The 14,676-nt window shown below is 47.0% G+C and overlaps 1 protein-coding gene across 1 annotated transcript; it reads left to right on the top strand.

The window, feature by feature from the left end:
- The first annotated feature begins 346 nt into the window (after nucleotides 1-346).
- LOC128333195 (zinc finger and BTB domain-containing protein 26-like) lies at nucleotides 347-14,676 on the top strand. The gene is made up of 2 exons (XM_053268387.1): nucleotides 347-534; nucleotides 4,838-14,676. The coding sequence occupies exon 2, from the start codon at nucleotides 4,842-4,844 to the stop codon at nucleotides 6,018-6,020; it is 1,179 nt and encodes a 392-aa protein (XP_053124362.1). The 5' UTR covers nucleotides 347-534; nucleotides 4,838-4,841; the 3' UTR covers nucleotides 6,021-14,676.

Genomic DNA, 14,676 nt, shown 5'->3' with positions numbered 1-14,676 from the left:
CTGTATTCTACCAAAGAAAACCACAGGGCTCTGTGGGCGCCAGGAGTTGAAATCGACTTGACCGCACGCTTTATAACAGGAAAGAAGGCCCTTTGTGATGGACAGGTGACTCCATGGAAGAAGGTCATGGAGTGGGGCTGGCTGCTTTTATGGGGGCAAGAAAAGATAATATGAGGGAGCCAGAGACTCCTATGGAGTGGGGTGCGGGGATGTCTGTATATCCAAGGCGGCCCAGGTCTGGGACTCTTTCCCGGCGGAGGGATACAGTTGCTTCGTGCGACCCCTCACACTATCCTCACTCATGTCCCCCTCCCACGACGCCCCAGCGGCGGGTCGCTTCGCGGAGCAATCCCTGCCCTTGCCCGCCCGGGGGAAGAAGTCCCGGACCCTCTGAGAGGCGGATTCCAAGATGGCGGCACAGGCCAGGCGCTGCGAGAAGTCTTAACGGAGTCGGCGTGAAGCGGCTGCCTCAGAGGCCCTAAGGAACGGTGGTTCCTGAAGCGGGACAAGAAAGCGCTGGTGCCGACATTTTGGGTAAGTGGTTTAAAGAGCAGTCACGTAACTTACGCTGTAGCGTGAAGAGAAGCGTACCCTTTAGGGGAGGAGCGTAGGGAATGTCTGTGAATCACCGTCTAGGCTGCAAGGAGCTACGTAAATAGCGCAAAAATAACCCATAAAGGCCTCCAGAGGTCGCTGCGCGAACAGCCTTGAAAGTTCGGAACGGTACTGCGCAAACCGCGTAGGCTAAGAAAGCAGGCTCTTTCTTAGCAGGAAGTGCATAACGCAAAGCACGTAGGACGTTTTCGGGAATAGTAGCAAGAGGGCACGTGGGGAGGAAATCAATCTTCCTTCTTCATTGAGAGTTCATGGTTTGTTTTTGTTTGAAAGAACGTTTTCAAACCAGCCAGACACAAACGCCAAATACAATGCAAGACACACATTAAGACAAACTGTTCCTTAATTTCCAACTATGTCTCCACCACGCACACCGGGGGAAATAAATCATTTGCATTTATCGGTTTCTAGATTAGTCATCGTGTTGGGTTTTTTTTTTGCAACGCAAAAACAACAGAGCCCTGTGGTCCCTTAACGTCTAGCAAATTTACTATATCATAATGCGAGAGAGAGAATTTGTAATCGTTCTTATAAAAAACTTTAAAGGCGTATGACAAGTACCCTGAGGGTTTATAGCAGCAATAGTGAGTAGTAATCGGTCCCTTTAGCTATGCTAAATTAATAAGCACAGATGATGTCATGGGAGACCGTTGTTCCTTTGTTGTGCATTTATCAACTGTACCATTCCTCATTGTGTATATATTGGGTATTGCATTACACTATGGTAATATAGCTTTATGTTGCAATATAAAGAAAATAGATACTAAATTATCTTTACTTTATCTTCCTTTAAGTGTTTGCAACTTATGTTTTATTTGACACTGCCAGGGACCAGACTTGTATTTAGCTGTGATTCCATAGCAGTGCCAACCAAACACTAGCAATACGTCGCTCAGTTTGGCTGCAGTTGTTAAGTTCCACAAAATAGTATAATATTTAGGTAATGCCTAGAGGCTTCTGCAACAAATGTATTATTAGCCCCTGGAAGTAAAGTTGTTATTAACAACAGGGCAATTTTGCAAGAGGATGTCTGCTGAAACATCAGTACTTATTGCAATAACTCAGTTCTGCAACACAATACAAAGTATGTCATTATTATCTAATGTAATTAAAATTTGTTTTATTTAAGGAGTTTGTTACCTAACTTTTCCTCCAAAACTGCCCTCAGGGTTTTTCTAAGAATGATACAGTAAAATTCATAAAATACATTTAAAAGTACATGGATGTGTGCATATATAAAGCTGCTTTGTCCTCCCTCCCTCACGGATGATGCCAGGTAACACGGACATGAAACTCCCAGACCAAAACTACAAAAGATAGAAACTTGCTATTTTGCAAGTAGTTCCACACTACCGGGTGTGGGGTGAGGGGCTAGAAAAATTCCTTAATTTTATGGAAAACGCAGGAAAATATTCTCATTCAAAAAGCTTGGGAAATGGTGACTTTCCACAAACATTGGCAGTTTTCTTGTGTACTTTTACAGACAGGAAGTCCGGACTTTCCAATAATGATAAACAAGCAAACAGTGTCAGATTTCCGTGCGATTTGCTTAAGAAATCGGAGGGTGGGGGAGCTATACTAGATATCTTCGTTCCTATCTCATTCAGTCTCCTAGAATTTGTCTTTTGTCTTTTCTTGGCAGCTGCTCTATTACATGCTCAAAACAAAGCATCTCTTCTGGTTATGAAATAGCAAGGCATGAAGGGAAAGTGTATGGTCATTTTGTGGTACAGGAGGGGAATGCTTGCAGACTGCAAGCCTGTTTTATGTGTGTGTGTGGAGAGAGAGAGAGAGAGAGAGAGAGATGGTTTTTAATGCTTTTGCTACCTAACATTATCTTAGCAGCTGCCAATCTAAGATTGCTGAGTGCTCCATCACAGACATTCCATAACTGTTACTACAGTTACTGTACCTTTCCAGTAACATCAGAACCGCTGAAGAAGGCCAAGGCCTAATTATTCATACAATGCTTAATGTTTTCTAGAGACTGTTCATAGATTAAAACACAGTGCAGGTCCTGCCTTTTAAAATGTCTGATAGGCATGATACAAAAGGAGGAAAGAGGAAAACAAGCTGATTCAGGAACCTGAAACATTCAGGTTATGCAATGATCAGATCATATTGGGAGAGTAGAAGCCAAATGATCACCTTAAGTGGCACAGCAGGGAACTGCTTGACTAACAAGCAGAAAGTTGCCAGTTCAAATCCCTACTAGTACTATATCGGTCAGCAGCGATATAGGAAGATGCTGAAAGGCATAATCTCACACTGTGGGAGGAGGCCATGGTAAACCCCTCCTGTATTCTACCGAAGAAAACCACAGGGCTCTGTGGGCGTCAGGAGTTGAAATCGACTTGACGGCACACTTTACCTTTATCTTAGAAGCCAAATGGCAATTGGCCGCAGTCAAGGGACACATACATAATAGAGAAAAGCCAATTAAACATCTTTCAAACAAACACAGCAATATTTATTTGTTTATTATATTTGGGCACCACCCCAAACTTCTGCCTCTGGGCAGTTTACAACAACATAAAACAGAAATGAAAACTTTAAAACAACTTATTATTTTATTTTTAAAAAAAAGTATTTCCACCCCCACCCCTCCAGTGCACTACTGCTTAGGGCGGTTCACAATATAATAAAAAGATACAATGTAAAATGAGACTAATAAAGTTAACCAAATTTAAGTGAAACACATTAAAAGACCAAGCTAAAACCACATTTAAAATTATAAAAGTTCCAATTAAATGATATTTTAAAAGCTAAAAACTGAGAACTATAAAAACTAAATAACCTACCAGATTTAAACAGAGATGAAATATTAAAAATACTCTCTAGTTTAAAAAGCTTGGGTGAAAAAATGTGTCTTTAGAGACTTTTAAAAAGTTGTCAGATGGTGAGGCTCTTATTTCAGCAGGGAGTGCATTCCAGAGTCTCAGGGCAGCAGCTGGTGGCAACTGCAGACTGACCTCTCTGGATTATCTCAATGGGTGATGATCAGCTTGTTTATATTCAGTATAAACAAGCTGACAGCACTAAGAGCCAAAAGACTGTAGACATTAAGTGAAAAGTCTAGCAAATAGCAGGCAAATATATCTGCTAGCACCAAGCAAATATATCTGGAGAGCAGTAGTGTAGATGCCCAGATATAGTTGACTACACTCCCATAATCCCCAGCCAAAGGCCATTGCAGCCAGGGATGATGGAAGTTGTAGTCAAGAACATCTGGGGATCCCTGTTACAGAGAACACTTCTGGAGACGGAATTCCACAATCAGGGTGACACCCAAGAAAAGGTGCTTTCTCTGGTAGCCACCTGTGTGTGTGTGGCAGAGGGAATCGTCTAGGGAAGGGCCTCTGATAAAGATCTTAATTGATGGGCAGGTTCACATGAGAGATGGTGGTCTTCTAGATACTTTAGTCTCATACCATTTTGGATTTTGAATTGGTACTTTGAATAGTGCCTAGAAGCATTCTGGTAAGTAAGTAAGTAACTGTTTCATGGCTGCAGTTCTATGCTCACTTACATGGGAGTAAGTCTTGAACTTAGAGTGACTTATTAAGCATAACCATGCATAAAACTGAAATACTGGAGAAATGCATTCCCCATGGTGAACTCTCATTAACAGGGCAGCCACTGTGTTCTGGACCACTTTATAATTGTTGTACATGTTTTAACTTCAAAAAAGAAATATTGGTAGAAAGCCCTTGATTTGTTTTATAGGCTTCATAGGGCAATGTGAAATCTTTTTAGCCATGTGTCTGAGGACTTGTTTTTAACGTGTCTTCTGAATGTTCCTAACTAAGACCACAATACCTGACCTAATTGTAGTGGAGTTCTTCTTAATCATCATCATAATTATTAACATGTAAGCATTTTAGAAAAAGGTTCTCAGGGTTCTCAAGTGTACACAGCCAACTATTTTCTATATGGAGACAGAAGCTTCTGATTTAAGGGATGGAGCCTAAACCTAACAGCTTTACTCCCCCGCCTTGATTTGGAAGGTATTTTTGTGTGCCCAGTCATATCAACCCTTCCTTCCACCTCCTCCGTGGCTTTCTTTGGTCTTATATAGTAGCACACAAAGACGGAGTCAGCAGTTTGAAACGGCAGTAATAACAAGGATCAGACCCCTCTGTTCACATGCATGGATATCAGGAGTCGTTTTTAATGTGTGTTGTGTAATCTGGAGTCCTTCTTCTTTCCCTGTCTTGCCCAGATTGATGATGGCCCCGGCCTGTGAGCGGCTGCAGTTTCGCTTCCCGAGTTATGGGGATGGGGTGCTGCACCGCATGGACCAGCTGCGGGAGCAGCGGCGCTTCTGTGACGTGACTGTGCAGGTGAACGAGCTGCGGGTTCCCGGGCACCGTGTGGTCTTTGCCGCCTGCTCCCCTTTCTTGCGCGACCAGTTTCTGCTGAATGATTCGCAGGAGGTGTCGGTCTCCCTCTTCCAGAGTCCCGAGATTGGGCGGCAGCTTCTGCTCTCCTGCTACACGGGGTGCCTGGAGGTGCCCGTCAAGGAACTGGTCAACTACCTGACCGCTGCTTCCTTCTTGCAGATGGGCCACGTGGTGGAGCGCTGCGCCCAGGCGGTTTCCCACTACTTAGTCCCCAAGGCAGATGCCCTCCTACGGGAGGAGCAGGAGGAGGAGAGCTACCTACAGCAGGAGGGGGAGGGGGAGGAGAAGCAGCCTTCCTCACCCAAGGGGGAGGCGGACTCCGAGGAGGGCAAAGCGGAGGGGCCGGAGATCCCCCCCCGCGGCTCCCGGGGCGCCTCCTCTCCCGCCATCTCCCTCTCCCTGCTCAACTCGGCCGTGGAGATCACCCGCAGCTACCTGCAGGGCTGCTACGACGACGAAGCCGGCAGCGAGGGGCTTCCCTTTCCAGCCCCAGCCCCAGTTCCTGCCTCCCAGTGGAGAAACTACCCGCTGCACCGCCATCGCCACAGCACGGCCATGGCCTACAGGGACTGGCGGGCGGCCAGCGGGGTGCCGGCCTGGAAGGTGCCTCAGCTGGAGCGCCCTTACCGGTGCCCCCGCTGCAACAGCATCTTCCAGCAGCTGGGGAGCTTTGTCAGCCACGTCCAGGAGCACAAGCTCTTCCTGTGCCTGCGCTGCGGCAAGGTCTTCTCGCAGAAGAGCAACCTGACGCGGCACATCCGGGTGCACACGGGCTTCAAGCCCTTCCAGTGCCCCATCTGCCGCAAGTGCTTCACCCAGAACGCCACCCTGCAGGACCATCTCAACCTCCACAGTGGCATTAAGCCCCACAAGTGCAACTACTGCGAAATGCATTTCACTCACAAGCCGGGCCTGCGGCGCCACCTCAAGGAGATGCACGGCAAGAGCACCGTCCAGAATAGCCACGAGGAAATCGAAGAGGTCACCATCGACTTTGATTGATGTGAGGGGAGGGCGGGCAGGGCAGTCACAGACTGGAATAGCAGGTCTGTCTGTGAGACCCGGGAGAGACGTCCTCTCGGTGAGAGTGGGGCTGCTTGAGTGGGGCAGAGGGCGTCCTGCCGGCGGGACCAGCCCATGGTGGAGAGGCCACAGGCCAGATCATTCCTTTTCTAGTAGCAAGGGGAGCCATGGGAGTTTCTCACGGGAGAACAGAGAGAGAGAGGGCGCACTCACAGACTGAACCATTTCCTGTGCAGGGGACAAGATGCAGCAGGGGAACCAGGGAGCAGACCATGGACTGAACCACTTCTGGTGTCGGAGGATTCCTTGGCCCATCTGAGGTGAATCTGCCTCAGGTGATAGGTTTTGGATGTAATTAGGACCAGCACGTTTGTGTGTGAGAGAGAGAGAGTGGCCGATTTGGCCCATGGGCCACAACCCACTGGGACGTTCACCTGCTCTAGCCCCATTGAAATAAAGGGGAGCTGTGCAAGAATGCAATAGTGTTCCTGTGTCACTCCCTTTTGGCTCAGTGAGACGTATACAGAAGCTCCTGATAGATTAGTATGTGATGGGTGTGATTTAGATTTCCTACCTCAGGCATCGCAGTGTTTTGTTCTGGCCCTGGGAGGGCATCACAGGGACGGCCATCTGGTATGGGAATATACGAAGCTGCCTTATGCTGAGTCAGACTCTTGGTCCATCTAGTTCAGGATTGTCAACACTGACTGGCAGCAACTCTCCAAGGTTTTAACCAGGTCTTTCAAAGACGTACTTGGAGATTCTGGGACATTAATCTGGACCCTGTGGTATGCAAGGCATGTACTGAGCCACAGCCCCCGTCTGTAGAGTGGAGCCAAACAGAGATGACACGAAATGAACAAGTTGCTGGGCCTCCGTCAGCTGCCTTGCTAGAGAATTGGAAGGGAGGCAGCTGGCAGCTTAACTCCGATTTTGAAAGGGATAGAAAAGGGTGCCAAGAAATTACAGATCCTTTAGACTACTTGAGATATATTGTTGGAAAACAGCATTAGAGATAGAATGATTAGACATATAGAAGAAAAAGCGACAGCAGCAGCCTTGCTGCAGAAACCCCTGGTTCCAAGTGAGTATACCACTGAATACCAGTTGCTGGGGGTGGGGGTGTCAGCAAGAGAAGTATGCCACTGAATACCAGTTGCTGGGGGTGGGGGTGTCAGCTTGCCTTCTTTCTCAGAGGCATGTGAGTGGCCACTCTTGGGAAGGATGCTAGACTGGATGGACTTTTGATGAGATTCAGCAGGGTTAGGTTCTTGCATTCATCTTCTTGGGAAGCACTGGTTTTTCCCAGGCCCAGGCTTCAAAAACTGCTCATATCACACAGGCTTGAAAATTGCAAGGGAGAGATTCTGATCTGCCCAGATGTTCAGAACGTTCTGTTGCTTTGGATCAGGGAAGCTGATGGCATCATGGCAGCCAACCTTCCTTCCTTCCTCTTCTTTGCATCAAGCTCTTTCCGTGGTTTCTTACAGTACTCTTGAGGCCTCTGATGTGGTCGGGGCAAAGCAGCCGACAAGCCTCACCCATGTTCTGGGCAAGAAGTTGTAGTACAGTGTTGGGTGGTGCTGGATTCTGGAATTGGATGCAGCTGGTGCTGGTATGTTGAGGCTGCCACTGAGAGAGAGCCTGGACTGCATGTTTGGGCAGGGGGAAAGAGCCCCTGACTCAGTAAGAGTGCAGGGTTCGTCCACTTCTGAGCCCTGATGCCAAGGATAGTTCAGAGTGTGCCATTATCTCTTTGGAAGACGATGCCGATGGAGAACTTGGCCCTTGAAACTAGGGCGGAGCAGCCTTTTGCAAGACAAGAAAGGAGCCATTCAGCCCTCTTCCAGTGTAATAAATAATAATCATAAACTTTGTTAGCCACCGCATAACAAATTGTTCCCTGGGCGGCTTACAGCACAACATTAAAACAGGAGATAAAAACACACATTAAATCATAACGGACCCAAAAAACGGGGTGGGGGAATACAAAACAATTCAAAAACAATTTTTAAAACTTTTTTAAAAAATCAGTTACAATCAGATCACAATTTTTTAAAATTAAAATTTAAAATGTAAGATGCCTGAGTGAACAAAAAGGTCTTTACCTGGTATCTAAAAGAACAAAGTGGTGAAGCCAGGCGAACCTCACTGTGTGGGGTGTGTGTATGTGTTAGTCCATAAATGGGGTGCAACCACCAAAATGGCTCCCTCCCTAGTAGCCACCCTCCTCACCTCATTTGGCAGGGGCATTCGGAGCAGGGCCTCCAAAGAAGATCTTAAGGACCAGGTTGGGAAATATGGGGCAAAGCAGTATGTAGGACAATAGCAAGATGGTTCAGTGGGGTGGGTAGCAGAGTGAGAAGGGCTACAATCTGCTTTAATGGGCTGGAGAAGAACGATCTGGAGGAAAAATCTAGGGGTGACCCTATTAATCCACACTACTGCCAGTTGGCACATGCCTGGCATTCTGAATCCGATCCCAGTTAAGATGCAACTGGGAGGTCAAAAAGGTGCTTGAGATTCCCCGGCAATTCTCTGCACCTCCCCAGGGAATCCTACCTCAAGCTCTAAAGCAAACTCCCTCCCTACACATTGGGGAGGGGGTGGGCAGGTCTCCTTTTATGCAACACCATTGGTCTGATTTATCCTATCAACAACTGGATGTGGAAACCAAATTTGTAAACAGTGCAGGGCAGCAGAATTAATTGCATGGGATGGATTGCAGACAAGAAGTGTGGATTCAGAGTTGTATAATCCAGGGTGTATGGTTGGGAGAGCCGGGAGACGCTCCTTTGCCAGAGTGCTTGAGGGGTGTGGCTGAGAATCGGATGGTCCTCGGCTGCCTTGAGGCTAACAAGCCCCAGAAGCTAGCCTGACCACATAGATGCCCCAATCAGCCCTGGAACACTGACCCAACAACTCTTTGTTGCCAGGTTCATGTGCTGTACTAAATCACTTGTAGTTCTTGTTGTTCTCAGTCCCTTTTTTGCATATAAAGATATTTCCATCATGAAATTTGTGGGCCTTTTCCTGTGCCTCTACTGTCTTCATCATAAGAGGAAAGGTGTAGTGAGGGAAAAGCATGAAATCCTGAAATAGTCTCTGTCTCTTAATCTGCCGCCCTCTCTTTCTCCCAACCCGACTGGCCTTGTGGCTACCACAGCCTCTTCCACGCACATCTTGTCCTCTCCCAGCTATTTTATTTTATTTTATTTTATTTTATACATTTCTATACCGCCCCAAACCAAAGTCTCGGGGCGGTTCACATAAATAAAACAATACAAAAACACAAAACATTAAATTCAATTAAAATGCCAAAAAGCAGCCTAAAAACAAAAACAATTTACAGTATTTAAAATTTTAAATAGGTATGCCAGCCAGTCTCCTTGAGCCCTTCACATGTTCTCTGTGTTTTCAGCAAGCTTCATTCAGCAAGCTTAGGATGGTGTAAGCTTACCCGTTCTGGACTCTGCCCACTGGATTCTTGGCATACCACTTCCTGTAGTTGTCCTAATTCCTTGCTTGTTGCCTAGCCTCCTGGCACACTGGGGGCCAGTTCTCTTTTGGTGTGTGGTAGCATAGGGGTTGGAGAGCCACGTAAGAGGTGCCAGTGCTAAGCTGGGATCCCTGGAATTCCCCCGAAACCAGACTTTTTTTCTGTGCTCAAACGAGGACTTCCTTGAAAAGAGTGCAGTTTTACCACTGGGGTCTGTTCAAGCTTTCAACTAGGGAGGTTAGTGTTCCTGGGAAAGAGCAGGGATCATTTTAAATTGTGTGTCAAGTACATGTATGCTCCGGGTGTGTTCTTCATGTTTTGTTAGCATTAGCATTATGCCTGCTTTATTCTATGTTTTTGCTAGTGATGATGTATCCAGCAGAGTAAGTGGGGAGGGGATTATAGAGGGGTGGAGATAAAGATAAAGCAAGCCTGCTCAATCCCCCCCCCAGCTGTTTTTGGCTTACAACTCCCATAACCCCCATTCACAGTGGCCAATAGCCAGGGATCATGGGAGCTCTAGGCCAATATCTGCAGGAGGGCCAAAGTTGAACAGCCCTGAGATAAAGTTTTGTTGTGGATGAAAAAGCAAAAGGCTCTGCAGGACCCTGCCAAGCCCAGTGACTAGTTCAGAGGTTTAGCAAAGCACCTCATTTCTTTGCCATAAGGAGATGGGAACATTGCTCAGTGGTAGAGAATCTGCTCTGCATGCAGAAGGTAGGCCTGGGTAGGACTCTCTCTACTCTGGAGAGTAGCAACCAGGCAGTATAGACAATACCTATGGTCTGACCAGTGGTATAAGGCAGCTTCCTATGTTCCTTGCCCTCCCTTCTCTACAACATTAGGAACTAGAACCCTGCTTATGAGATTTAAGATTCTTGGGATAGCAAAGCCTCTCCTCTGTGGATTCTGACCTGATATGATAGTGTCAAGGGAACTATAAATGTCCCCACCCCACGCCCTCCTTGCCACTTAGGGATCTGCAAACTTCCATGAGCAGATATCTTTGTGGTGAAAGATCCAGGGGGACAGGCGGAGGGAAAGCTTGAGGAGCAGCTTTTTGCAGTGGGGAGGAAGCATAGTTTTGGAGGAGAAAAACACGTTTTGCGGGGAGTTCAATAAGAATTCTTCAAATGCTTTGGGATAGATCTGCACCAGTGGAAAGACCCATCAAATTTGGAATATTCATCAAGCATCTTAATTAAATAAATTCTACGGCACAGGCTAGGCAGATCCCATTGCTTGCTTCTTGGTCAATTCTTACCCTCAGGGACCTGGTATGACTAAGGGGAAGGTCTAGTTGACCCAAACTCTTGAGACGATTGTGAGCAAGTTTGACACGATTTGAGAATCTGATGACATTCATTGTGGCACTGTGCACACCCCACATGTAAACAGCCAGTCCAGGAAGAACTGACCCATTTGTGGTTTAATAAGAATTGTTCCATATTTGGTTTGGACCTTTTGCACTCCTCACTTTTAACAAGAATTCTCTGTAGCAGTTCTTCTTGCATTCATCCCAGGTCTTTAGCTCTGTTCACATGTTACATTCAGTGCTCATACAATCGGTGTACAGTATCCTCTGGTACAGTTATTTGCATGTTATGTTGACCACAAGTACAAAGTACACTTCCTATCTCTACCATGCATTTGGGATCCTGTATTCAGATTCTTTAAAATGAACACAGGTGCACTCATTCATCGAAACATCTGTAAGATGCAACAGAATGTGGCTTTTGTGAAGCTAGATTGGCTGAGAGCAGTGGTCCCTCTAATTTTCATCTCTGTGCAGAATGAGTTTTGTTCTGGGCAGCACTATCAAGGCAGTGTGTGCGCACCTGCATTCAAGTGGGGCTTTCCTGATTCAGCCTGAGCGGGGTCTAAAATTAACTGAGTGGACATCCAAAAACTTGTGAGCATGCACACATGCACACGCCTTAGAGGGAACAGTGGCTGAGAGGCCATGCTAGATTGGCTTCAGTGAGGCGTGTTTGCTCTATCTGATCTGTGGCAGAGAATGTTTCCTGGATGATCTGTGAACTTCCATGGGCCTGTACCTTCCACCTGCTCTATGCAGCTGCTAGATAAAGGTGGGACATTTTGGCCCTACCTGGTACTAAGCTCCTGTATTTAATACACAAGCTCCAGTATTAGAGAGAAGTGTGTTTCCAGGGCATGTTCTTGTTTCACAGAACCTCTTGCCAACTAACTCCCCACACTTTGCCCTCATAGGAACATAGGAAGCTGCCATATACTGAGTCAGACCATTGGTCTATCTAACTCAGTATCGTCTACACAGACTGGCAGCGGCTTCTCCCAAGGTTGCAGGCAGGACTTTCTCAGCCCTATCTTGGAGATGCTGCCAGGGAAGGAATTTTGAACCTAGATGCTCTTCCCAGAGCAGCTGCATCCCCTGAGGGGAAGATCTTACAGTGCTCACACTTCTTCTCATATGCAACCAGGGCGGACCCCGCTTAGCTAGGGGGACAGGTCATGCTTGCTACCACAAGACCAGCTCTGTTCCTCAAGTTGTTATGCAACCTTCCTCAAGGTGCTGGTAGCACCCAGCTTATGGTTTGTTATCAGAAAGCTTATTTGGGCCTTTGAAGTGAGGAAGAGGGTGGCAGGGATAAGCCTGTAATGAGCGTGAGAGACAGAGAAATGATTACTGTGTGTACCGAGGTAACTTGAGAACCAGCGTATCAGTTCTGTATGCAGCCATTGCTGTGAAATGACTCCTAGGGAAAGAACAGTGAAAGCCTGTGTTGGAGAGTGGTAGCCCTGAAGGATTGTCTCTGATACGGAGTCCAGAAGAGGGCTCCCAGGATGGTGAGGGGTCTAGAAACCAAGTCCTGTGAGAAACTGTTGAAGGAGCTCGGTAGGTTTAGCCCAGAGAGGTCTAAGAGCGGGCTGGGGGGGGGGAGGGCAGCCACCCTTGAATTTTAGACACATGCTTGCAAGTCTCCAACAGTGTTCCCTCTAAGTACGGAATGAATTTTGTTCTGCGCGGCAGTACCAAGGCACTGTGTGTGCATCTGCATTCAGAGTGGGACCTTCCTGATTCAGCCTGAGCGGGGTCTAAAATTAACCGAGTGGACATCAAAAAACTTGTGAGCACAGGCACATGCTCATGCCTTAGAGGGAACATTGGTGTCCAAGCAATCTAGAATTGGCATAACCACCCTAGTACATAAGGCAGTGCAATTATCCGAAGCTGAAATTTGCAATAGGAAGACCGTCTTCAAATCTCTGAAGGGCCATTGAAGAGAAGAAGGAGCAGACTCGTTCTCTGTTGTGCATGAAGGCAGGACTAGAACTGAGGGGTTAAAATGACAAGAAAGTAAGCAGATTTAGGTGATATAGTAGGATTTCCTAACTGGAAGAGCTTTTTGCCACTGGAACATTCTGCCTTGTGCAGTGATAGGCTATGCTTGGCTGGAGGATTTCATACAGAGGCTTAGTTTCCTGCACAGAGCAGGTGGTTAGATTAGAAGACCTCCTGGCTCCCTTCTGACATTCTGTGGGAGTCAATGGTCAGAATTCCGCCCGCCCACCTCCAATGAGGACTACCTTGTGCCAATGTGAACCCTATGAACCTGATGTTGAGGATTTCATCACAAGAATGTCAGGAATAATAAATAACTATTCGTCATTCAGATATCGTCACAATCGATGCATTCATTACATTTCAGGCTTGGAATGCACCTCAGGGCCATCTTGGTCCTGGGAATGGCTCAACACAAGCAAACACCATCTTCACAGGTTGATAGAAAGGAAGAATCCATGTCTTGTGTGTGAGGGTACATTTTAGACCTCCTTGCCATTATTGCCTCTTCTTCTCCCTGGGGATGCTGGAACGGGAAAGGCTCCTCACGCATCTCTTCCCAGCCCTGCTCGTTTTGATTCTCCCAATCTGGATTTTTTGCTCATTGCAGATGGAAGAGCATCGAAACAAAGTGAGGCAGGAGCAGGAACTAATAGACACAGCCAGGAGCAACTGGGAGGTGATAGGAATGCTAGCAGTGGGAGAAAAAGTTTGGCCAGTGTTTCTGTTTCTCAGGAAAGGGAGACAAAGGATTTCCACAGCTCTGCAGGCTGCTGACATTGGTAAACAGGCATTACTCACCAGAAAGTGGGGCTAGGACATGGAAGGATTTTGTGCTTACAAGGTATGGGTGTTGCAAATGCCGGAGGTGGGATGAGACCTCAACTTTGATCCTTCATTTCACCGGTGGGGATATTTTGAGTATGTGCACAACTCAGCTCCTTATTTCCTTGGTTATTTTCAGCAGAACCTCTATGTACAGAGGGAGTATACCTCCAAATGCCAGCTGCTGGGGTCACACAGGTTCTCGCCTTCATGGCCTCCTTGTGCTCCGTGACACAGGGTTGGCTCCTGTTGTAGAGGGAATGCCGGGCTAGATGGATGTTGCTGTAATCCAGGAAGGGAGGGGCTCTCAATATTGGGTCTTCAGATGTTGGACTACAACTCCCATAATCCCCAGCCACAATGGCCTTTGGACCCCAAACAGCTGAGGACCCAAATTTGAGAACCACTGCAGTAAGGCAATTCCTATGGACTTTTCCAAAACAATTCCACCCTTCAAGGAGCAATCGGGCAGTATAGTTTGAGTGCATCCTGGGATACAAGCGGTTCCCTCTTTCTCCTCTGCAGCCCATTTTAGATTAGGCAAGGATTCCCCACCACCACCTTAATCTGGGTGCCTTTACCTGATAAATTACACCTCAAGTATTTGGAAGTTAATAACAAAATGCAGCATTTTGTCACCTGCGGTCAAAAGGACTTGGGAGCCATCCTCTTTCCACCTGCCTCAACTCATCCGCTGCATCACACCGTGGCATCTTCAGCTCCATTCTCAGTCTGCTAGCTCCAGGCCTCTCTGCTGCAGCTCTCGGGCATCCTGACTGCTTCTCTGCAGCCAACCATCCCGCCTGGGCCCGACATCCCGCAGTGCTCATGAAACTCATTTGATGTTAGGCCAGGAAACCTGCTGACATCAAGGGAGTTTCTATGCAGCTCTTGCTGACTTCAGGCAGAGAGAACTTGTGTGGGGTTTCGTTTTATTTTGTTTCATTTTTGTTATGGTGTCGTGAACGTTTAATTTGCTCTCCTGA

The sequence above is a fragment of the Hemicordylus capensis genome, chromosome 7 (assembly GCF_027244095.1).
Source record: "Hemicordylus capensis ecotype Gifberg chromosome 7, rHemCap1.1.pri, whole genome shotgun sequence".
Taxonomy (NCBI): domain Eukaryota; kingdom Metazoa; phylum Chordata; class Lepidosauria; order Squamata; family Cordylidae; genus Hemicordylus; species Hemicordylus capensis.
Note: the sequence above shows the minus strand (reverse complement) of the source record. Positions and strands in the feature narration are given on the sequence as shown.

Excerpts from the sequence above, each read along its gene's own strand:
- LOC128333195 (XM_053268387.1), top strand. The coding sequence starts at position 4,842 with ATGATGGCCCCGGCCTGTGAGCGGCTGCAGTTTCGCTTCCCGAGTTAT.